The sequence below is a fragment of the Semicossyphus pulcher genome, unplaced genomic scaffold (genome assembly GCF_022749685.1).
Source record: "Semicossyphus pulcher isolate SPU_LCO1_2020_fin unplaced genomic scaffold, fSemPul1.0.p SCAF_6, whole genome shotgun sequence".
Taxonomy (NCBI): Eukaryota; Metazoa; Chordata; class Actinopteri; order Labriformes; family Labridae; genus Semicossyphus; species Semicossyphus pulcher.
The window spans coordinates 609,814-622,333 of NW_027211737.1; the positions used below are offsets into that span (position 1 = coordinate 609,814).

Below are 12,520 nucleotides of genomic sequence, written 5' to 3' on the forward strand. Positions count from 1 at the left end.
TGAAACGGTACCGCTCAAAAAGATAATTGTCTGGAAATGCTAGAACATCTATGCGCGGTCTGATAACCATCTCCCGACGAATATTTAACTCTCTGCGCAGTAATGCTGCACCTTCATCCACGGGATCGTTATAAAAAGGACATGCCATGTTAGTGAAAAAAGTCACCACCTACTGTGCCTACTGGACTTCTAATATAGGCCTACTGACTGATTTTTTAAATGATTTTTTTAAATAGACGGCAGAACTATGCTACGCCAAAACTCGCCAGCTGACTGAATGAATGAGGAAATCAAATACCGTGTGTGGCTGAAAGAGGGCGGAGACAAAGAGAAACTCGAGGTTCATTGAGAAAAACCTGGTCCCGACCAGGTTAGGTTCTTAGAGTCTGTTACTACGGTAACTGACCGAGAGCTTAAGTTACGTCTCTCTGTGAAACAGGCTAGAGTTACCCCTCTTTCTCTGGTTTGAGTTACCTCCCTTTGTGAAACGGAAAACTCAGAGTTTCCCTCATTTCAGGGTTAACAGACTCAGAGTTTTCAAGAAACCTGCTTTGTGAAATGGACCCCTGCTCTTTTTGTAAAGCGTCTCGAGATAACTCTGGTTATGATTTGGCGCTATACAAATAAAATTTGTTTGATTGATTGATTGATTGACTGATTGATTGAAACCAGTAGTTTTCTTTTACCTTCCTCCATGCAAGGTGATCCCAACTTTTTGACTGGTACATTCTCAAAGCTTCCAAAGCTTCTTTTCATTGCATGTTTACAGTTCAACCAGAGAGTGCTGTTCCCTCTCAGATAGTTTGTTTGTGACACTTTAATGGCAGAGAACAGGTATAACTCTTAACTGAACAGTATTTCAGGAGGAAAAGGAGAGAAAAAGAGAGACATCACAAAAGATAAGAAGAATTCGACTAACAGAAAACCTTTTTCTCCTTCATCACGTGAGCCCTGAGATCTGTCTTGCAGCCCCCCTGAGTGGTTGCAACCACAGGTAAGGAACATCTGCCGTAGCATATTATGACGTTAGACGATGACCGACGAATCAGAGGAAAAGTTTTGCAGAGATAAGATCCACCTTCCTCTCTTCACTTGGAGGCGTCTGTCTGCTGTCAGAGTCTACAAACCACAGCCAGACTTTCAGTTACTGTCTCGCTCCGTCAGACTGAGCTGAGTCCTCTGAGACTCCGGCAGGTCAAAGTAGACCCTGATGATGTCAAACTGTTTCCTGTAGAGCAATAGGTCCTGTAGGGTGAACGTGTCAGTCTGACCGGTCCACACTGTGAGAGAGTACCTGTGAACAAAGACATTTACATTAAGACAACACCTCTAAAGTATATCTTAGATGTCAGAGCAGGAGACAGGAAGTTGTTGTAATACTGATATGACCTCTGACCTCTCTGCACCGACACTCACCTGTCAGACTGCTGCAGCAGCCAGGTGAGCTGGGAGACAGACTGGGCCATCAGAGCTGCTCGCACTGGGAAGGTGACTGGATGTTTAAGGGTTCTACAAATGTCCTCCATCATGTGCACCATATCCCAGCTGTAACCTGAACGACATTAACACAACAAATCAATGACGGATCAAAAACCGGGAGCAAATCCAAAGAAAGGTGGGTAAGAAAGAGAGAGGGGGGATGACATCTGAATTGAAGCTGGGCCCTCAGTCTGAGTTGTAAGCACCCTTCCAGGTGAACTTCTGGGGCATCCTCAAGCTGTGATTTTGCACTAAAGCAACCTTCATCAGATCACTATGATGGACTAAATCATCACAACACTCAAATGAGAAACTGTTTATTTCCACCAGAACCACATGAGAATGTCTGCTTGTGGTAAATCTAGTTATTCTATACATTCAGAACTCTGCTGCCCGCCTCCTCTCCCACTCCCGCTCCCGTGAACACATCATCCCCGTCCTTCAGAAACTCCACTGGCTCCCTGTTCCTCATCAACGCATCCAGTTTAAAGTCCTCCTTCTCACCCACAAAGCCCTCCATAACCAGGCCCCTTCATATTTTACAGACCTGCTCCACCGCCACACTCCCTCCTGCAGCCTCCGCTCCTCTGATGCAAACCTCCTCTCCCCGCCACTCAGAACCAAGCACCGAACCTGGGGTGACAGAGCTTTGTCCATAGCTGCCCCCTCCCTCTGGAGATCTCTACCCCAACACATCCAAGACTGCACTGACCTGACTTCCTTCAAATCTCTGATCAAGACCTTTTTAGGACTGCTTTTAACCTCTGATGCTGATTTATTTATTTGTTTTTCTCATAGTTCCTCTTATTGTGTTTCTCCTGCTGTTCTTACTTTGTTTCTTTAGTTGTTTTTAATTATGTAAAGTGACTTTGAGTACAATGAAAAGCACTGTACAAATAAAATGTATTATTATTATAATCATTATTATTATTATTATTCTATACCTGACAAATCAAGATTAATGTATCAGATATGAATAATTAGTGTAATTAGTGGAGCGAAGACGTTGCTACTTCAGGATTAACTGTCAGGCTAAATGCTTTGTCCCACTTTATAGTATATTCACTTAATGCCCCTCAAAAATCTCTCAGAATAAATTCTCAAACTGAGCTGTTCTCCTTATATTTGTGTTGTAGAGTAGAAGTTTCTGTGTAAACACAGCCTCCGGTATAAAGCGTCTTTACCTGGGTTCTCTGTCCTGGCGCTCCATCCTGTGGTCCAGCTCAGAGAGAGCACCATGTCAGCAGGAAGAGTCCTCACAGCAGAGAGGAAACCCTGAGGGTCCAGAGGTGTGGCTCGCCCCCCAGGACCAGGAAGGATGTCTGCATTTATCCACACAGGACGTCCAGGCTCAGCCAGTGCCTCCTGAAGCAGGCGCAAAGAGGGAGACAGCGCCTCCAAGCTGCAGGGGGAGTGTATGACATGTTAACGTCACACGCAGGACTGCATGCAGGATTATAAATGTCTTCTCACCTTTTAAAGTCCAGTTTTATTCCTCTGTCATGCTCCTTCACTCCCTCCAGCCATTCCCTCAGTGTGATGTCACTGTCTGTGTCGGGGGGATGAGCCATGATTGGCTCTCTGGGGTCACGACCTCTCATGATGACGTCGGCCTCGAGCATGTGAGTGGGACCTAAGGGGGGAATTTTGTTAAAAAGGCTAATGAGGAACTCGAGACACTTACTTGGTCAACACAAAAGTAAATGTGCATTTTCTATCATCATTGAGCCTTTAAAGCTGTACAGATGTGTGGACTTCATCATGTGGAAAATAACTAAACATCCAAAGCATCAGGGCGTCAGTGAGCCATAAACACTTTCATGAGCGCTGCAACAAATACTTAACCTGTTCATCACTTTCCTGATTAATGGATTTTTTTTTGGACTACATATTAAACAATATGCCCGTAGGTGTGAATGCGAGTGTAAAAGGTTGTCTGTCTCTGTGTGTCAGCCCTGTGATTGACAGGTGATCAGTCCAGGGGGTAACCCCGCATCTCGCCCAATGACAATTGGGATAGGCTCCAGCCCCCCGCAACCCTGAACAGGATAAGCGGTATAGATTATGGATGGATGGATCACACAGCATATTCAGCTGGCCAACATGCCCACTGAGTGACAGATGAATGAATTATTGGTATAATAAATTAAGCACCTGTTAGATATTTCAAAAAGTAAAGCTCTCTCTACAGTCGGTAGAATATTGTAACTCGTTACTATCAGGCTGCCCTAATAAGTCACTAAAAACTCTGCAGCTGGTACAAAATGCTGCAGCACGTGTGCTGACAAGAACTAGGAAGAGAGATCACATCTCTCCTGTATTAGCCTCTCTGCACTGGCTATGTTATATGAATGCAGCTCATTAACTCTGTATCTTCTGGTCCCATTAACATTACTAACCACATATCTTCCCGGGAGTTCTTGTGCTCCCTTGTCTTGTAGGTTCCTGGGGATCGTTGCTGCAGACCACCTGCTGCTGTGGACCTGCTCGACTCAGACTGCTACAACTATTAGTGTCAGTCTTTCCCATAGTATCATTATGATTGTTGCTAATGCTAATAGTACCTGTTAACTTCAACTGTTACAATTACTATTATCAACCTTTCATCAATATGATACAGTTTTACACACATTTGTACCATTATTATTGGCATAGTAACCATAAGTATTATCTGTTGTTGTTGTTGATGTAACATGAACATATGTTGTTGTTACTCTGTCTGCCTGTCTCTATCCTGCGTCTCCCTTTCTCCCTCTCTCGGCCCATCCAGTCTCTTCAGATGTTCAACATGAGTCTGGTTCTGCTCGAGGTTTCTGCCTGTTAAAAGGAAGTTTTTCTGCCAATGTGCTGAATGTTGCTAAGTGCTACTCATGGTGATTCATGTTGGGCCTCTCTTTAAATAACTTAACAAAGAGTCAGTCAAGACCTGGGGTCCATTTCACAAAGCAGGTTTATTGAAAACTCTGAGTCTGTTAAACCTGAAATGAGGGAAACTCTGAGTTTTCCGTTTCACAAAGGGAGGTAACTCAAACCAGAGAAAGAGGGGTAACTCTAGCCTGTTTCACAGAGAGCGTTAACTTAAGCTCTCGGTCAGTTACCGTAGTAACAGACTCTATGAACCTAACCTGGTCGGGAGCAGGTTTTCTTCAGGAAACTCAGAGTTTCGCTCCGTCTCCTCCCTCTAGAATATAAAACCCTCATTTGACCTCATTCATTCAGCCTGAGTCTAAACTCTGAGTCTAACCCTGAACTCTAAGTTGATCTACTCTGAGATAGGAAACTCTGAGTTTTCGGTTCCAGAACAGCTGATCAGAGTTAGTTCAATCAACTCTGAGTAGGTTCACCCGGAGCTAAGTGCGTGCACGCTGACTATACTATAACGGTACACAAAAAGAGGTCCTCCTACGTCACACCAGTGGAGCTCGAAATCCTCATGCGGACGTTCAGCGATTACGAGCATGTTTTTAGAAAAACAAAGTAACACGGCTGCAGCTGCAAAAGAGAGAGAAGCGGCGTGGGAAGAAACTGCTGCTCGAGTAAATTTGCAAGTTTGAACCGGTCTATTTATTTTATACTTAATCACGACCGGAAGCTAAAATGTATATTAATTTAGGAGCAATCCAGCGGGAGAAAAAAACGTACATGGAAGCAGTTAAAAATAAAATACCAGAACATCATTCAAAGGTGCGGCTCGGGCAGAACAGGCTCATGGCTGAACCTCACTTTAAATATGAAACAGATTAAATATCATTCAGTGGCTGTTTTAATGTGCATTAGCTTTATCCCTAACATGATGCTGACTTCACATACATTATAATTCATGTTGATTAAACTGAATGTGTTAGTTTAAAAAAAAAAATTCCAATAACTTACGGCGTCTTATCTGAGTGCTCTCGGCAGTGGTGGTGGAAAATCTAAAAATGATGACTTTGACACAGATTTGTGTTTTGATTTTTTTATCATAATTATAAAAGACTTTTGCAAAGCGGTCAGAGCAGCACAGAGACGCAACGTCTCTTCTTTTAATTCGGTAACCGCTCAAACATGCGTGAGACAGGCTGAATGAATGAGGAAGTAGAATGAGGGTTTTATATTCTAGAGGGAGGAGACGGAGCGAAACTCTGAGATTCCTGAAGAAAACCTGCTCCCGACCAGGTTAGGTTCATAGACACTGTTACCATAGTAACCAACTCAGAGTTAAAGTTACCTCTCTTTCTGAAACGGCAAACCCAAGGTTTCCCTCGTTTCAGGGTTAACAAACTCTGGGTTTTTGTCAATTTGGCTGTACTCTTTGTCCTGCTTCCCTCATTGTCATCACATGAACAAGAACATGCTCTGTAATAGCTGCTCCAATTTAATCTGAAATGACTGTTCTTGATCTAGCCTCCTTCCTCGTCCTCCTTGCCCTCTTCCTCATCCTCCTCCACCACCTCTTACAGTAGTATAAGTACTCTATACCTCCTCTGCCTCTCAGATTGATTCCATCCATTGTTGGTATCAACATTCAATGCATTCTGATCTGGCTTCCTGTATACACAGTATATGCTTACATACATCTTCTGTACAATTGATTTGATCACATCATTAGAAACAAGTGTGAACAGTTGTAAGTTGTTGTGTGTAAATAATGACAGCTGTGTTGTAGTTGTGTTTAACTTTTGCTGCCCATGCAGAATGTGTTTTAGTGAGTGAGAAAGTGTTTAGAGTTTTGCAAAAAGAGTGGATGAGATTTGCAAATGGTGTCTAACTACATAAATTTGTTTAAGGTTTTGCCGAAAGAGCGGTTGATTCGACAAATGGGTTTAGGCCACTGAGCATTTGGTTCAGAGAATGGGCTTTAGTGTTTTAGCAATTGTGAAAACTGTAAGACAGGAATGATAATAAACACAGTATCCCGCTGTGTTATAACCTGATGTTAGTCCACCTGTGGGAGTCTCTGTGCTAATATGAACCGTGTTTTATTAAAATCTTATTTTTATAAATCACAATCCACCTGTCAGAGCCTCAGTCAGTCCGCTCCTGCTGTTCACAGCGTGAGACCACCTGACGTCAGCAGCGTCTCTCCTCTGAATCTTCCTCCGACTGAAGAAATAGTCCAGAGTCTGTTCAGACATCCTATCTGCGGACAGAAACCTGCAGTCAATTCACCGACACTTTAACGTTAAACTTTAGAGTAACGTTATAAATTTAGTCGGTGACTGAACATGGATTAAGACGAGTAGACTGAGAAGGTTATCACTGTGATGTGAGCTAGCTAGATTACAATGACAAAATACCAGTAACACTAAGAATAGTCCACAGATTTAATATATATCTTACCCTTTACATTCCAGACGACGTAAACTCTAAAACATCCGATTAAAATTATAATAGTAGTAAAATAACAGCGTAAATTAGACAACACAGTCCTCCTCGTGTCTCTTCTTCTTCTGTGGCTAGGCAGACTGGACACAGGTCAGTGCGCTGCTACCCCCCGCTGGTGAAGTAACGTCATTACTATTTTTTTCCACAGAGCTCAACGTCAGAATCATAACCAGTTTAAATGAGCTGGTATGTTTACACATAAAAAAATATATAATTTGGTCTGTTTCATTGGTCTAGAGTACAGACACAAAAGTAGACATACACTATGTAGATTATAATGTGGTCACTGCTGTATGTTGTCTGTTATATTTTGGGGTTGATTTGTGTTAAGGCCTTTTTCTTTGAGGTGTCCATAGTGCAGTTTAATGACTGTGTGTCTATGATAAAGGCTAGTTTTGTACATAAATCTTTCTACGTGATGAATAGTCTTGCCTCTGACTCCAGACCAGACCTGAAGACAAAGGTGATGGAATCATTTAGCTACTTTAAAATCTTTAAAACTCTTGAGATTGTATTGCAGTGCACTAACAGAGAAAAGTTAGCATTAGGAACAACTTTAATTTCCCGTTATCTAAAAAAAAAAAAAAGGACCTGTAGTATTTTGAAATGCAACGTAGGTCTATTTAACAGAAGATAAATCTATAAACTAAATAGAACTAAAAGATTGTATGATAATAAAAGTAAAGTATGTTGTCTCGTCTTCTGACATTACAGTTAGGTAAAGTTTATCATCATCAGGTCAAAATTTAACAAAGAATATTTGCAGTTTGGACATCACAGTGGATGTGTAGACTCTAGATTTTAACATATGGAAAAAGAACATAATCTATCAGTTCAGTATTGCATAATGCTGGGAGAGCAGCAAGCTGTGCTTCAGTAAGTGTTTTTTTTTATCACACTGATATGAGCTCTGTGAGCCTTTAAATACATGAAACCAGCCTGACAGGTGAGAAGCACCAAATCAAGACTACAGGTAAGACTTCACATCCAGTCTTCTTTTTCATTTTCCCTTTCCTGATCTTTAAATCTGATGGTAAATGGACTGTACTTATATACTGTTATAGTGCTTTTCTAGTCTTGGGACTTACTTTAACACTACATGCTGCTCAGTAAAGCTTATCACATTCATTCGAAAATTTGGGGTTCAGTGTCTTGCCCAAGGTCTTGCCTGAGGGAGCTGGGGATCAAACCTCCAACCTTTCGATTGAAAGACGACCGACTCTGCCACTGAGCCACAGCCGTCCTGATCTGTGCTCATATATGTTCCAACTCGCCTGAATGTTCCCATTTATCTCATTATACTGCTACTTTGACTATAATTAATATATTATTATAATAATGTAAAGAAAATCTGTTATTTTTGCTCACACAGTTCTGGTTTCTGCCTGTCTTGGTTCTTGATAAATAAAACTTTGTTCTTGTAAATACAACAATTATATAATATAACATAGCAATAATGAAAGAGGTTTTAAAATAAATAAATGAATCCATTAATTAAGTGATTTAAAAGATTATTTCATTGGTTTATTTATATGAAATTTTAATGGTTCATAAGAAGAAAAGAATCATCTACCTGATTCCAATGTTCCTCCAGAAACTGAAGGTAACATAGTGTGTGTAAGTACAACGAATAAAAGACACAAAAAATAATAATAATTTAACAAATGTTTAAAATATCACATGAAAAAACTATTTAAAAGAGAAAAAAAATGAAGATTCAATTATGATCTTGAGTCAATAGAGTTTCTGAAGAGGAATGCATTTTATTTCAATGTTTATATGCAGAATTAATCTATGAATTAAGTTATGTCCTAGAAATACCAGAAGGCTTATTAGTCATTCTAAAACGTACTTAACCGTTATTTTTAAGTTACACTCCATATTGTTGATAAATTATATTTACATTTTCTAAAGCAATGTAAACTTTAATTCTCACAGCTGCAGAAACAAAGAGTGAACTAATCACAGGTGAAAGCATACAGACCACAGGTGTGTCACGTGTGTGGGACATGTTGTGAAAGTATGAGCTTTGAGACAGTCCAAACAGAAGCAGCTGTTCTGGAGCTACATTTTCACTCTCGCCTTCAGGGACGATGGTGCAACAACCCCTAAATGCCTAACTGATGTTGTGAGTGGGAAAAGTGCAGATTCGTCTTATCTTCTACCAGAGGAGCTTTTTTTTTAATCACATGACAGCAACAGCTGCAAATGTCCCTTCTTTGAACTGCAGTGAAGTGAGCCGTCAATTGTGAGCCAGGGTAAGGCCAGCCGCCCCTCAGCCGCCACTTGGATTTTGATGCTCGTCTATTCGTGAAATTACAATACGGAGAGGCCAAAAAGGAAGAAGTACTCGTTTTTCAGCAAAAAATACTCTCTCATTTGAAACGTTATGTTGCACCTTATATGAAATTCAATATAAAAATTTCATGTGATTTTACTGTACAGTTTTTGAGAAAATTAAAGGTAAAGTCAGCTCAAATCGCATGCAGCACAACTCATAATTTCCTCATATTTGAAAATTTATTAAAAAAAGATTGTTAATGGGTTACATGAAACTTTCAATAGATTCTTGTTGACGATGGCCCTGACTATATCTATAACAAATTTCATGTGATTTAATTGTACAGTTTTTGAGAAAATTAAAGTGAAAGTCTGCACAAATCATATCATAACTTACTGTTTCCTAATATTTGAAAACTCATATTAAAAGGTTTTTAATAGGTAACAGGAAACTTTCATGTTATCTATTAACAATCTTTTTAAATGAATTTTCACATGCGTATTAATCCACAGTTGTAAATAGTCCTCAACATATGCCTTGTTTCCCCCTTATTGAGAAATGTTTGAGCCGTTTTAGGAGCCTTTAAAACATTTAAAGCTCCAGCTCTAACCGGACAGGAGAGGGAGTAAAGTCAAGTACGACATCATTGGTTACGGTATTTTGATGGGATATGCTGACAATCAGAAAAATCCACAAAAACAATCTTATTCCGAAAAAATATTCTGATTTTAGCATGTTGCATGTTGCAGTAAGATCATTTGCTGCTCTGGTCCTACATTCTGAGTTTGGAAGTTATGCTTTAGACCTCTGTGTACTTTAAGTCTTAATGTGGACACTAAAAAGCAGATGTAATTTATTGCTCTGAGTGTTTAATCAACACGTTGACATCTGATTGCAGTCTTTGTCAATATGTCCACACTTGTATCTGCACGGTTATAGTTCCTAAAAGTACTAAAATATTTATTTACATGACTTGTTATCAGGACTAACTGATAAACAACTCCTTCTACTAATTTAGTTCACTCTGCATGGACTCATGTTTACATGCTAATACAACTAATATGCAACGCATGATTAATAAGGAGTCACTGTGTTTCTGTGAACAGACCTTTTTCCCAGCAGACTTTGGTACTCATGGCAAGAAAAGCGATGAGACTGATCACATTAAAACTTTCATTGTGCTTACTCGCAGCTGTCATGGTTCACTTGGACACTTAATGGAACTGAGCCATCTAAAACGCACTTTATCCCACCTGTGCTTTTCCTGCTGTGACACGTCTAAATGTCCCCTAGGAAACTGGTTCAAACGAGTTCAAAAGAGTTGTTGTACCAACGTGAGGCACCCGCTTGAAATTTCTCACTCCAGAGTTTTTCCAATTATTAAGTAAATCAACTGTTGACTTCACAGCGTCACAGCAGAAACAATCCTGGACAACTACTTCCTGTGAAATCTTAATGAAATGAAATAATCAAACAGACAAACTTTGTTCTATTTGGTCCTTTATAATTAATTCTCTTACGTCATTTTAATTTTAAAAGTCGACACCAGATGTGTCGAAGAGAAAACTATTATAATATCAGGGTAATAAGTAGGATTATCCTAGAAAAATAAAATATAGACTTTTACAAATATAATATGATATAATTCATCACTTATGAGCCTCTATACGTGTGTGTTGGTGAGTGTGTTTGCAAACCCTTGTGAGACCCTTCTCTCTGCATCTCTTCTGTTGTTTTGCTTTGCCCGGGACGTTTTCAGGAGGGGCGCTGTTGTGGCATGCTAGCGCAAAGCTAACCGGCGGTTAGCATGCTAGCAAAAGCTAACCGTGATGCTGTCGGTGTTAGCTCGGCAGGGTGGGCGTGTTCTTGCACGAGATGTGTTGTTGACAAAATGCAAGAAACAATCCTACTTATTATACCCTTAAGGTAAAGTATTTGTTATTCAATATACCAACCAATGGCATGTCTTTACAGTTGGAAGGGTTTTACACTGTCAAATACAGCGGCATGGTTAGTAGCCCTGTGCTTCAAACTGTGACGCTCTACGAAGCCTCGAGTGTAAAAAAACAAAAACAAATGTCTAACTGTCAGCAAAATCTGATCCATATTTATTATATTGATCATTATTGGATTATTTTATACTTTACTTTACTTTTTACTTTGTCTAACTGACAACTGTGCGTTGAGTGCTGGCGTCCAGAAATATGACATCAATACGTACACTGACAAGGATGGAATACATCCTAGGACAGAGATGACACGTTCGCGGCTAATCGGCGCTGTTCAATGTTGCAAATCGAGTTTATAAGTAGAAGCAGTGAGAGCCTTCAGAGTAGATTCTACATTCCCTTTGGGGAGAAGTTCAGAGCTCTAGCACCAGGTAGGACCGCTGAGCCACTGCGCTCGTGGGGCCTGGCAGCTTTCGTCCTGTCGGTGGTCCGCCTGCGGAGCAATGTTCTTGCGCTGAATGGGGCACTGGGTTTGTGATACCAGGGGGGACTCTGGCTGGATAGGCTCCTATAGAGGAGCTTCAGAGCTTAGGAACTACCTCGTACAGAGGTCTCTACGAGGTAGTTCTCTAGTAGTAGCAGGTAGTAACTTTTGATATGACACCATTTCAGGATAAGGTGTTTTCATTTCAAATATCCCACTGTAACCAAAGACTAAAGTAAATAAAGTATTATTTAATATTTCTATATGAATGACTCCTCCGCAGGTTGAGTGCAACAGTTACACATAACATATATTTATTATTGGACAAAATGATTGGTAGGGACCATTCAGTAACTTCTGCATATTGGTAGGCACGTGTCCCTACCGTCCCTACCCAACTCTACGCCCTTGATTGAGATTGTGATATATTACAGTTTTTCCCAATTGCTAAAACACATTTCTTGGAACCTCCACCCATTTTCTCAAAACCTTAAACACAAATCCACAAATTCAAGCTACATTCACAAAACCTCAGACTTTTCTATCAAAATCAAACCATCACCTCAAAACCAGTTATCCTGTGTTCAAAAGCAAACAATGTGTTCAGATCATACACACACAGCAAGTAAAAATATATTCACCACAGAGCATTCGTAAAACACTACATAAAGTAATTTAGGACACAGCATCCAGGGCATGTAGTTAACAGAAAATGTTAATTGTAAACGCATTTAGCAAAAAAAAAGATCATAGTCAAAGTGATATCTATATTTCAGCATAACAAAAACTAAATGAAAAGCACATTACTGCACAAAGTCACTGAGATTCATTCTCCTTCATGTCTTTGTGCGGGGTCCGGCCAGAGGACTTCATCCACGTCACAGGAAATATTTTCCCTTGCCAGGCAACGGGGGAAAAACCCTCTGGTGTGCCGAAGCCAGCCTTGACAAGACTCCACAGTTA

The 12,520-nt window shown here is 40.3% G+C and overlaps 1 protein-coding gene across 2 annotated transcripts; it reads right to left on the reverse strand.

Moving 5' to 3' along the window:
• Positions 1–801: 801 nt before the first annotated feature.
• Positions 802–6,898, reverse strand: fam151b (family with sequence similarity 151 member B). 2 transcript variants are annotated; one of them, XM_069682949.1, is made up of 6 exons: positions 6,799–6,875; positions 6,473–6,598; positions 2,953–3,112; positions 2,664–2,881; positions 1,417–1,552; positions 802–1,294 (listed from the first exon to the last, which is right to left on the reverse strand). In XM_069682949.1, exons 2-6 carry the CDS (start codon positions 6,591–6,593, stop codon positions 1,141–1,143), a joined length of 789 nt encoding a protein of 262 aa, XP_069539050.1. In that variant the 5' UTR covers positions 6,594–6,598; positions 6,799–6,875; the 3' UTR covers positions 802–1,140. The 2 variants fall into 2 exon arrangements, with proteins under 2 accessions (XP_069539050.1, XP_069539051.1); XM_069682950.1 differs by lacking the exon at positions 802–1,294 and having other exon boundaries at positions 1,413–1,552; positions 6,799–6,898.
• Positions 6,899–12,520: the final 5,622 nt, after the last annotated feature.

Coding starts and splice junctions, on each gene's coding strand:
- fam151b (XM_069682949.1), bottom strand. CDS start 6,593: ATGTCTGAACAGACTCTGGACTATTTCTTCAGTCGGAGGAAGATTCAG. Junction 2,882..2,952: donor ATAAAACTGGACTTTAAAAG/GTGAGAAGACAT, acceptor CTCCCCCTGCAG/CTTGGAGGCGCTGTCTCCCT. Junction 1,295..1,416: donor CTGCTGCAGCAGTCTGACAG/GTGAGTGTCGGT, acceptor CTTTGTTCACAG/GTACTCTCTCACAGTGTGGA.